This window comes from Morus notabilis, unplaced genomic scaffold (genome assembly GCF_000414095.1).
Source record: "Morus notabilis unplaced genomic scaffold, ASM41409v2 Scaffold827, whole genome shotgun sequence".
Taxonomy (NCBI): domain Eukaryota; kingdom Viridiplantae; phylum Streptophyta; class Magnoliopsida; order Rosales; family Moraceae; genus Morus; species Morus notabilis.
In genome coordinates, this window is record NW_010359381.1 from 11724 (window position 1) to 23777 (window position 12054).

The 12054-nt window shown below is 33.2% G+C and overlaps 3 protein-coding genes and 1 pseudogene across 3 annotated transcripts; 2 read left to right on the forward strand and 2 right to left on the reverse strand.

The window, feature by feature from the left end:
* The first annotated feature begins 1016 nt into the window (after nucleotides 1–1016).
* Nucleotides 1017–1346, forward strand: LOC21393701 (indole-3-acetic acid-induced protein ARG7). Its single transcript, XM_010094219.2, has one exon. It carries the CDS (start codon nucleotides 1038–1040, stop codon nucleotides 1344–1346), a length of 309 nt encoding a protein of 102 aa, XP_010092521.1. The 5' UTR covers nucleotides 1017–1037.
* Nucleotides 1347–7306: 5960 nt separating this feature from the next.
* On the forward strand, nucleotides 7307–7595 carry LOC21393702 (annotated as a pseudogene).
* A 1192-nt stretch (nucleotides 7596–8787) lies between these two features.
* Nucleotides 8788–9096, reverse strand: LOC21393703 (auxin-induced protein 15A). Its single transcript, XM_010094221.1, has one exon. It carries the CDS (start codon nucleotides 9094–9096, stop codon nucleotides 8788–8790), a length of 309 nt encoding a protein of 102 aa, XP_010092523.1.
* Nucleotides 9097–11196: 2100 nt separating this feature from the next.
* LOC21393704 (auxin-induced protein 15A) lies at nucleotides 11197–11805 on the reverse strand. The gene has a single exon (XM_010094222.2). The coding sequence runs from the start codon at nucleotides 11737–11739 to the stop codon at nucleotides 11461–11463; it is 279 nt and encodes a 92-aa protein (XP_010092524.1). The 5' UTR covers nucleotides 11740–11805; the 3' UTR covers nucleotides 11197–11460.
* Nucleotides 11806–12054: the final 249 nt, after the last annotated feature.

The following is a 12054-nucleotide window of genomic DNA, read 5'->3' on the forward strand; positions in this document are numbered from 1 at the left end:
CCTATCTATTTCTTTTTCACAATTCATTTTGGGAAAGTAAACTTTCTCTGTTATGATAATATTTAATGCTTAAAGATTTAAGAGACTTAAATGACGTTTAGTTTATGGATTTAAAACTATGGTTTAATAGTTACTACGATACTTGAAATAGGATAGGTTGCAATTGAAATTAATAGCAAAAGAAACGGGTACATTTTTTTACTCTGATCTGAGCGTTTTGATATTGGTAATTCCATTTAAAACAAAAAAAATTTGTCAGCAGATTCATTGTCTTTTAACAGTACAATGATAATATACCCTACTTGTTACTTACTTGACAATATACCCTGAAGAACAAATGATATAAAAAATTAGTCTGGTCCACAAGCTCCTATTTTCCTCACGAAAATGAAGATGAAGATGTGATGTTTACGCCTGTCCAATATTTGAAAAGGTTAGTCACTTAAACAAACTAGTGGACCGGCTTCTGATATCCATATAACACTTAATTTTAATGGTTGACCATCATGTATTCCGTCTACTATACAGTTTCAATCACTGCCAAGTTCTTTAAAATGAGCTGGAGAACATAACCATGTGGTCTTTCAGGTGCTTATGTCTGTTAGGTAACCCCAATTCGGTTCCAATTACCACCAAACAACTAATTGATTTTCCTATCAATTACAATCCACAAAGTGGTGTATTTGTTGGTGTTTTAGCCGACCAGTTTGGACGTATAGTCTTCTCACCCCAAAACTTTGATTGCATAATGAGTAGGAAGACAACACCATGTGATTGCTAAATAGCCAATATCTCCAAATAGACCCCACCATCTTAGAACTTTAGAAGCCTCTTCAGTCTATACCATTCATTTCTTACATACCCTGTCAAGGATTGACTATATGTATATATATACACACACAAGATTGGGTTAAGCAACAACCGAAGTCCTCAAACATTCTCAAGCATCAAACCTTTCCTTACTTGAAATCCTTTAAGATCTTTCTTCTTCTTCTTCTTCTTCTTCTTCTTCTTAGATACAAAACTCACATATAAAAATGGGTTTCCGTTTGCCCGGTATTGTTGGTGCCAAGCAACTACTTAGGAGGTCTTCTTCAAATGGAAACCATGTAGCTTCAACTGTTGTAGCTGATGTCGCAAAAGGCTATTTAGCGGTCTATGTTGGGAATGAGAGCGGCAATATGAAGAGGTTCATGATCCCTGTCTCATATCTCAACCGGCCTATATTCCAAGAGCTGCTAAGTCAAGCTGAAGAAGAATTTGGATTTGATTATCCAATGGGAGGCCTTACTATTCCCTGCGCAGAAGATACCTTTATCGATCTCATTTCTCGCTTAAGTGCATGACGAGGGTAGACACCTATATATATATATATATATATATAGATGACAATTGCTAACAACAATGATTGTTACAGTTTTGTTAGACAAAAAATTGATAATACATTGTAAATATTTTTCCTTAGGGACCAAAAGTAAAATGTCCCTGAGAATGATAATACAGATGAATACTATTCCAACCTTTTCTTGAATCAATTATATTTCTTCTTTTTATTCTCAAAGTTGATGTATGGAAATTTAGAACTGATGTAGGGAGATTAACTACTTGTTGTCATTTTTATATTTTCATTGTCGTTTATTTTAACTTAGTAATTTATTTTATTATCAGTTAAAAATGCGCGTTCATTAATTTAAAACAACGGTTATATAAATTGTTGAAAAAAAAAGAGAAAAGAAGAAAAGAAAAGAATAATAAGAAATAAAGACAAAAGTAGGAAAAAAAGCAGAAGAAAAGGCTCAAAAAATATTAAAAAAATATCACCTAATTGTGGGGAAAAACTACTTGCCAAACGGTTATACAAATTAATGAGAAAAAGAGAAAGAAAAAAAAGGAATAATAAGAAATATCATCTAATTGTTGGGAAAAATATTTAAAAAATATCATCTAATTGTGGGGAAAAACTACTTGCCAAACAGTTATACAAATTAATGAGAAAAAGAGAAAGAAAAAAAAGGAATAATTAATAAGAAATAAAGGCAAAAGCGGGAAAAGAAAAAAAAAAACAATAGAAATATCCCAGAAAGTGTATATATATATATATAATTCACCTAATGGTGGGAAAAACTCCCTACGAAATCATTTGCATATTCTCCCTCAAGTGCGAAACGTTTCATAACAATCCGTATGAAACTTACTTTCCCTCGTATGGAGAACAAATCCTATCTCACTTTTTTTTTATGAATTATATAAAAAAGAGGTCGTCAATTGTAACAAACAAGTTGTTTAATATATATATATATATATAAGTGAAGCTGAAGACAAAAAAACACAAAAAGACCAAATAGATAGATCAAATTTTTGAATAGTGTTTAAAGAGGAACTCTTTCCAACATGCTAGTCATTTCATATTTTTAATTAAAATAATTAATGATTCAGCTTCTTTTTTTTTTTTTTTTTAGTTTTCCTTCACTCCAACCATTAGTTAAGTGGTTAGCTATTTTGGCTACAGCATTTTTCACTAACTAAGAAGAGCAACTCGAACCATGCTAGTTATTTCATGTTTTTAACTGAAATAGTAAATGATTTAATTTTTTTTAACTTTTCTCCACTCCAACCATTAGCTAAATGATTAGTTATTTGACTAAAACACTTTCCACTAGCTAAATATAACTAGCAAGAAGTGACTAGTTATTTATTCTTTTTATTATGTTATTCTTAGTTTTGACATAAAATAAAAGTTAAAAAAATTATTTATATTTTAAACTAAAAAAAATTAAAATAATCTATATTTAACTAAAATAGAGAGTATGGTTTGAGTGGCTCACTAAAAAGTAGCTAGTTAAAATAACTTTCTAGCCATTTTAACTGTAATTATTAGGGAGCTCACTTAGAGATGCTCTAATAGATTATTTTTATTTTGTTGTTTGTCTTAGTGGATATTTTGCTATCATATTTAAGTGCACAAACACCCACATTAACTATTATAATTGGAAAACTTGATTATTGATATTGAATACAAAGTTTTAGTGTTTTCTTTCCAATTTGAGGGTTTTCTCTTTGTGACATTTCTTTAAGTAGATTTAGACCTTTGAGTCCCATATTTCGTCTGGTTTAAGCCCGTAAAAATCTATCATATCTATTTCGCTACATCAAAATTCAACATAATTCACAGTGCATACTTGGACCAGATGTTCAGCAATTAGACCATTTTCTTTTCCATCCCTCCTCATTGGAAGATGTTGAGTTGAGTAACAGACTTATTATGGGCTCGTTTATTTCACTGATTTAAGTTTAGAATTCGAATTTTACTACAATAAAAAACTCTCAGAAATAATTACATCTAATTTTTTTAAAAGCTCTCACATAAAGTTAATTTTTAATTAAAATTAAAAATTCGAATCAACGAATTAAACGGGACACTTTCAACATACAAGTTTTGACTAATAATTAGACATTTACCATTGCGTCTCTCCAGTTTAAATATTTCTCGGGCATGGAGAGAACACAAGTCGATCACCAAACGATGTGACGAACTCGATCTCTATTTCCTCCAAATACAACATGAGATCGACCAGAACCATACTTCAGTCACTTGCCTGAAAACAGAGGGACACTTTTGACTCTTTTTTTTTTTTTTTTTGAAAAAAGCGTCAGGTTGAAAACCGCATTACGATGAACTCATGGGATATTTTCGATGAAAATGAGATTGGAACCATCGTGAAGTCACTAGCCTGAAGTCTTTAAAATACCATTGAAATGATAATATGTCGTTTTAATCAGTTTAAATATCTAGTTATGGTCACAAAAGTTCTGATTTCCCAAACGGATCTTCCTCAATCCAAGACGGAGTTGTTATTGAATTTATCAACTCAAATCTCAATTTTTATCTATTAACTTAATTATTATTTTTAAATCTATATGTATTTAAAATATTACGTTAATTAATAATAAAAGATTGTATTTATTAATAAAAAAATAATAACTCACATACATTGATACTCAAAAATTGAAATTGAAGTTGGTATTCCTACCATTGAGACCCACTTTTCATATCAGCACCAAAATTATTATGTTCTCAAAGCAGCAATCTTTCAGATACAATTTTATGTTTTCTCCATTTTTTTTCATGACAATTTTCTCTCTTTTGTGTGTGTGTGTGTAAATCCATACCTTTTGTTCCTGTTCTTTGTTATTTGTTCCAATTTACACCCTTGATTTCTGAAATTATTCTAAAATTGATTATCTTAATTTTTAATTACCTTTTTCCCAATGTACACACTGATTGAGCAAAAAATCATAACATTGCTTATCTTAATTTTCTTTTAGGGTCAGTTTAATTTATATATTTAAGTGAGTAATTCTGATTTATTGACACAAATTTTATGTGAGAATCATTAGCATACATTTTTTTGATTTAACATTTTTTATTAGAGAAAAACACTATAACGGAATCAGATTTAAATACATCAACCACACGGACACTTATTGTATTCCTTTATTTGCAAAGTCGACCTGCTAATCATAAACACTACACTGGATGTAGCAACTCTTGGAATATTGGTTGTGTTAGATCTGGGTTAATTACGTTCAGTTGTTCGAGTAAAATAAAGTGCATAAAGTAAAGGAACACACAATATGATATCGTAGTTCGGTGCGCACACCTACTCTGCGGGACCACGCCCAAACAGTAAACAGTTTCACTATGATTTAAGAATTACAACCTTGACAGATTTATTCACTCAAGGACTCCTTCCTAGACTATGGCGCCGATGTGATGAACTCTCACAATGACACTGTTTAGCGTGTACCACACGTCTTCACCTTTAACTGCTGAACTCCCTTCACTTGTTCATACTTTCAATGAGAAAAAACATAAACTACAGATTGCTCTCCTTAAGCACCGATTCTCTATCACAAGACTTTTTCCTGTAGTCAACCCCCCTTTTCCTGCCCAGCCACTTCCCATATAAACCCATTCCACGTATCTCTTTTTTCAACTTTTACCTTTTCCTGCACAGCCACTTCCCATATAAACCCATTCCACGTATCTCTTTTTTCAACTTTTGAACCTATATTCAGTTACCAAAAAATCCTCCTCAGCTTTATCTGCAACATCTAATATTCTCTTAACCATCTCCACATCAATGCATTATCTTTCATTATAGCAAGTTATCTTTGACTTTTCTTTGACCAAGTCAAAATAATCGGATGAAGCCAAGAATTTAAATGTGAAAATAACTTGATCTTCATACAAGCTTTATCTCCTATTTAATTCAAATAATTAATGTTTTATCTTCTTTTGACCAATATTTTATCTTTATCTCTTCAAATCTCAACTCAACAAAATCTGTAACTTTAACTTTAAATCTGATTCGAAATCTTCTTCTGCAATCTGAAAACTTCTTGAACCTATTTTTTAAATTTTTACACCAATACATTACCAACTAATAAAAATACCTAACAGGTTAGTTGAGGTATGATACAGGGATCACAAACCTCTTCATTTTGCTCTCATCAATCACCAACATAGACTGCTAAATAGCCTTTCGGGACATCGGGTACCAGTGAAGCTACTTGGCTTGCATTTGAAAGGGACCTCTGAAGAAGTTTCTTAGCATTAACTGCTCGGGGAAAACGGAAACCCCTCACCTTGTATTGAAGTTATCTGTTGAGGAAAAGAAGAATAAGAAGAAAAAGTGTGGAAATGGATTAGAGATCTATGACAGGTGAGATTGAGAATATGACTTCGGATACTGTTGGACTCAACCTTATGAATGTGATATATATATATATATATATATATATAGAAGGTAGTTTATGCTAATTATAAATGTAGGCCAAGCATGTATATCTGTTGGCGAAAAATGAATGGTGAAGGGCATTTATATATGGGACGAGACATAGGCAGTTGGGCAATCACATGGTGTTGTCTTTCTACTGTGTCTCTTCAAAAGGCCAATAAATAGCCACTTCGCAATGAAAAAAAAAATAATGATATATAAGTGTAACTTAATTATACTTTTTTGTTGTCAACACAGCCTCCTCAAAAAAAGAAAAAACAAAAGAAAACAGAAAGGAAACAAAAGAAAAAAGGACAACTGTTCGGAGGAAGAAAAGTACAATCATAGAAATATAAAATTGGATAAAAGACATGAGTGGTACATATTGTTAATGATAACTAATAGCATGTAACAAGAAAATTGAATTTTGGGAATTGGTATAATTACAGAGCAGTTTGCAGATGTTGAATTTCTAGTGGACCACCTGTATAATCTAGGTTTCAAGGACTGACCTGGAGAAAAATGATCAGAAGACAAAGTTACCAATGATGAAACAACACCAACTTGATAAGCTGACCAAGTTCACTGCGTCTCGGAAGAAAATAATGAATAAAATTTAGATAGTCTCAGGCTTGGACTAAAGGTTTTTTTAGCCTAGAAAGTGCTCGACAAAAAAAAAAAAAAAAAAAAAAAAAAAATTTCCACAAGTATTTTTTTTTATTTTTTTTTTATTTTTTCCACAAGTTGTAGTCTATTCTTTGGTGTCTCGAAGTGGCGGGATAGTATCCGTTTCTAAACTTTTTTCACTTGGTCACCCCACTTTACATTATTTTAGGTCATTTTACATTTGCTTATTACAGCAACATATTTTCTCGTGGTAAAGCCTTTAACCATTGAAGTTTGCTTGTATTAGGGGCTTAAGCTTTTAAGGTTGTTGAGGAGTGAATGTATTTTTGGACACTCAGAGTCCTTCTGCAATAGATCACTTTGATATGAATCATATGATGTAGATTCAAGAGTGAAAAATCAAGGAAGCCTCAGTTTTTAATTTAGTCCAATGCATAATATAGTCTCTAAATTAACAGATTAGAGACGTCCAAACTAAAAGAGGCATGTAGGTTGACCAAACTCAAGGATGACTTAATTAAATAACTGGATTTTGTTTTTCCATCCATTCCCATGCATTCATGATGTTCCGAATAATACACATTAACTTCCTTTAACGTTGTGTGTATAATATGTATGTGCAGGAACAAGATTTCTATTGTGTGCATGATATATGTATGTTTCAATCATAACCAAGTTTCCAATATGCATTAGTCGGAAGACAAAGCCATGTGAAGTTCCAAATCCTTGTGTCTCTTCCAAATTGAAAGTCTACCCAATTTCGCAAAGATCCCTTCACCTATATAAAATAGCACATTACCACAATTCTGCATCAAGTCATCACATTTTCTACTGGCAAAAGTTATTCGAGAATTCTAGTCTCTCAACTGCCTCTAAAGCAATAACATAGGGAAATCAAAATGGCATTTGGACTGCGTGGTATTGTTCACGGCAAGAAAGCTCTCCGCCGGACACTTTCTGGTCTTAAAGAAGCAGCTCTTAAGTCTACAACCGTCTAGAAAGGCTACTTGGCGGTGTATGTTGGAGAGAACGAGAAGAAGCGCTACGTAGTACCTGTGTCCTACCTTAATGAGCCTGCATTTCGAGAGTTGCTTAGTATGGCAGAGGAAGAGTTCGGGTATGACCATCCGATGGGGGGACTCACAATGCAGAGAAGACATCTTCATTGATCTCACTTCTCGGTTTTGAAATAGATTCTAATTTGTACTCCTAACATGGACCGGTAAAGAAAATATTGTAGATTTTTACTTTTTGCTTTTTAGGCAAACAAAAATCGTTTGAATACCCGAGAAAGTTGTAGATTACAATTTGCTACTTTGATTCAACATCTTTACTTTTTAATTGATATTCAGCCCATCAGGTCATAGAAAGATTATTGTGTCTTCGCTTCATTAGTTATTTGATTTTTCTTGCTACCATCTTCGATTAAACGATTACTTTCTTCGCTCTGTGCCTTCATGACAACCCCATTGGACTTTACTTAGTAACTACTGAGAATCAACTAGAAGGAAATGCTGAGACAAAACGTTACTGAGACACAGTGCATGATCATTCATAGAGGACAAACAATATATATTGGATGCGCTAGATGAGAGTTTTCGTGAAATTTATCTAAATTAAATGACTGATTTTACTTTTCTTTAAGAGGAAATGCTTAATGTCCATCACGTTTTGTGGGCATTAGGGTAAGATTAGAATAGACATTTTCATTGCTTGATCTCTGAGGCGAGTTTTTACGGCGAATTAAAGACCTTGAAAGAAAGGTAATATTGCTAAATTATTTCCGATTCTCACTTCTCGTGTCATATCTGAAGAAATATTCCCATTCTGGGTTGAGCTTTCGTTACTGGGACAAGAAAAATGAAACGACAATAAGTGGTACATGAGAAGGAAATTCTTAATACATTATCACTGACAAGAAATACATATGAATGTAACAACTATAAATTGTATTTATGTAATTCGAACCACTGCTTCTATGGATGGTTAGGAACAAAGCCCTAGCAAATAGAACAGACAAGGTTGCTCTCTGTCAATTCCAATTAAATAAAACTTGTGAAAGTATAAGTTTTTGATGCTGATCATGTAAATCACTATTAAGGCAGTTTAACAATTTCTGCCACCAAAGATGAATGCAAATAAAAAAAAAAAAAAAAAAATGACAAGGATTCTAGAGCACAGTCTAAAAAGAAGATCCCAAAACAAATAACGCGTTAAAGAAAAATTGAATAAGTATCTATTCATATCATTCTTAGGGACACTTTCCTTTCAGTCCCCAAGGGAACATATTTACACAGTATTGTCAATATCTATATTTGCCTCACAAAAGTTGCAACAATTGTTTTTGTTAGTGATAATTGTCATCTATCGGTATGTAAAATCATGACGCATTCAAGTAAGAAATAAGATCAACAAAGGTCTCTTCTCCGCATGGAATTGTGAGAGCACCCATTGGATGATTGAATCCATATTCTTCCTCACTTAGGCTTAGCAAATCTTGGAAAGAAGGTTCGTTGAGGTATGACATAGGGATCACAAACCTCTTCATTTCGATCTCATCATTCCCGACATAAATTGCCAAACAGCCTTTTGGGACATCGGATACCGGTGAAGCTGATTGGCTTGCATTTGAAAAAGACCTCTGAAGAAGTTTCTTAGCTTTAACAACTAGGGGAAAACGAAAACCCATTGTTTTGTTTGTTCTCTCGAGAGAAAAAATGAAGAGCAAAGTGTGGAATGGAAGGTTGAGCTTTGAGATTTGAGGATTCGAGGATTTGAATACTGCTGAACCCAACCTTGTAAATATGTATTTATAGAAGAATACTTGATAGGCATGTAGGCCAAACAATCTGTTGCATAAGATGAATGGTCAAATACTAAAGAGACATTTAGATATGGGTCCCATACAAAGAGACATAGACTTTTGGTAATTCACATGGTATTGTCTTTTTTACAAATGATCATGTCCTACCAGCTTGTCTCTAGAAAAAACCAACACGCCTTCTTTGCAATGAAAAATATTAAGATATATAGGTGAAGCCAGTGGTACGAATTCATTTTGTATTTTTCTCCAAAGAAAAATTGTTAACTGAAACTTGAAAGACACTTGGGTCACATTGTTAGCATAACTCAATGGCAGGTAACATGAAAATTGAATGATGAGAATTAATTAGTTGGTTTCCTAAACACTATGAAAACTTTCAAGTTGATCAATGGGGCCACTTGTATAATCCAAGGACCAAGGACTAAACGGGAGAAGGGAAATGATCAGCAGACTAATGTGCCCCTAATCATGGCACTAGACCAATTTGATAAGAGTACCAAGTTCACTGCTTCTAGGAAAAAAAGCAAAAAACAAAAAACAAAATGAACATACATATTCTAATGAATGTACAAAAAACTTGTCAGCCTAAGCACCATACACATCATTTTACAAATTGCAATTTCTTTATAGCTCTCTTGAATTGGTTGGTCATGACATCTTCTAGCAGAGGCAAGGCAACCCCATCTAAGCCTTCAAAATGCAATCCTCTTTGTGATAATGTTGATAAACACTATTCACTAGTTGAGACCACTTTATAATATACTTAAAGATTTGAACTCGGCCTGTGCATGCATACTTACATACATATACATATACAAATAAATATACATGTACGTATACTTATGCGTGTGTGTGTGTTTTGTATATATATCATATACATATATATATATATATATATATATTATGGATGCCATCTCTCCATGTCTTAGCATTTGACCACTGAAGTTTTCTTCTTCAAGTTTGCTTGTCTTGGGGGTCCATGTCTTTTATGTAAGCTGTAGATTGACATTATTTTTCACGATTATTTTATTATTCGGATAATTAAAATTGCTATCAAGAAAAACTTTTTCTTTTTCTTTTTTTCCTCCTAATCTTATCAATAGGCCCCATGAATAATTCTGTTTATGTCGGCATTCAAATTTAGCATAAAAGTTGATTAATTCCCTGCCTTTTGGATTAAAGTAAATGGAATATTATTAATTGTTCTTATCATTTGGAATCCCAGAGGTTAGATTCTAGAGAAGTATTACTTTCATATTGGCCATTGATTTGCTAACTGAAATGGCTGGTTTTATCCAGTCAAAATTTATGCGACAGATGAAAGTCTCTGAAAGTATAATGTTAATTGCATGAATGTTGCTATTGCTGGTTTTTCCACACATCTTTAGAAAGAAAAAAGAAAAGTGACTTTCTAAGGAAGTTACAGAAATTGAGATTACTTGGGAGTGAATCCTGTCAGGTCTTTGGTTAGAATCTTTTTTACTTTGACCAGATATCGAGGAACCGTCGGTAATACTAATTATTCCCAACGCCAGTGTTGTTTAAAGAAAATTCTTTTGTAGTGGTTATTTATGGTCATGATCTTGATCTTCATTCTATTGATCAATATCCTATTTTGTTTAGCTTGCAAGCACCAATGAGAAAAGAGAGAATTTGGTGCTTAGTATGATCAAAAGAAGAGATGGTATATGGCATGTGATTGACATTAACAGGATATATAATCAAAAACTAAGAGAACAAGTGGATTTTTCTTTTTGCATACATGAAACCTTGAAGAGCAACAGTTAAGAACTACAAAAAACCAAGTGATCATCATGACATCAATTTCGAATTTCAAACTGATTCATCGAGAAATAAACTCGCGGGAGATGGAAAATTTAATTATAGTACTAATGAACCACTATCATTCCTTGAGCCATTTCCTTTACTTGCAACTTGGAGCTGCTAATCATATGTATTGCAGTGGAGAGGATTGCAATTGCCACTGTTACAAACGAATTTAGGACAAGAAATTTTACGAGAGTTTTGCATCAGAATCTAAAAAGATAAAAGCTCGGAACAAGTTATTGAAGAGAATTTGCAATTGTATTCATTTGTATCAATCTTAGGGACAGTTTGTTTTCAGCCCCCAAGGAAAAAAATTGACTTTTGTGTAATGGCATTGTTTGCCTTATAAAAACATAACAAATGATTTTCGTTAGCAATTGTCATCTATTAGTGCCTGCCCCATCATGAGGCGCCCAAGCAAGAAAGTAGATCAATGAAGGTATCTTCTCTGCAGGGAATTGTAAGGCCTCCCATTGGACGATCAAATCCGAATTCTTCTTCAGCTTGATTCAGCAACTCTTGGAAGGAGGGACGATTCAGGTACGATACAGGGACTACAAACCTCCTCATTTTGCTCTCATCACCAACATAAACTGCCAAATAGCCTTTTGGAACATCTGAAGAGGACCTCCTCATAAGTTGCTTAGCGCCGTTGACTACTTCAGGCAAGCGGAAACCCATTGTTTGTGTTTTTAAGTACTCTGTAGAGGAAGAAAAAGAGAAGGTACGCAAAGGAAGTAGAACTTTGAGATTCGTTAAGAAAAATTCGTAAATATGATTTGCTAGTTCTAAAAACATGTTTAGTAAAAAGGGTGATTCCTTATTTCTGAATAGTAGATTCGGGAGTTGCTACTTATGTTTGTTTTCTTTATTAAGTATTAGTTCTTACAAAGAACTTACCGTCAGGGACTACACGATGAAAGTGGGAATACCGCGAGGATATCGGCAAAAGCAGTGGGAGAAGTTAGACTTCAATTTTGGAAATACCTTGTTGTG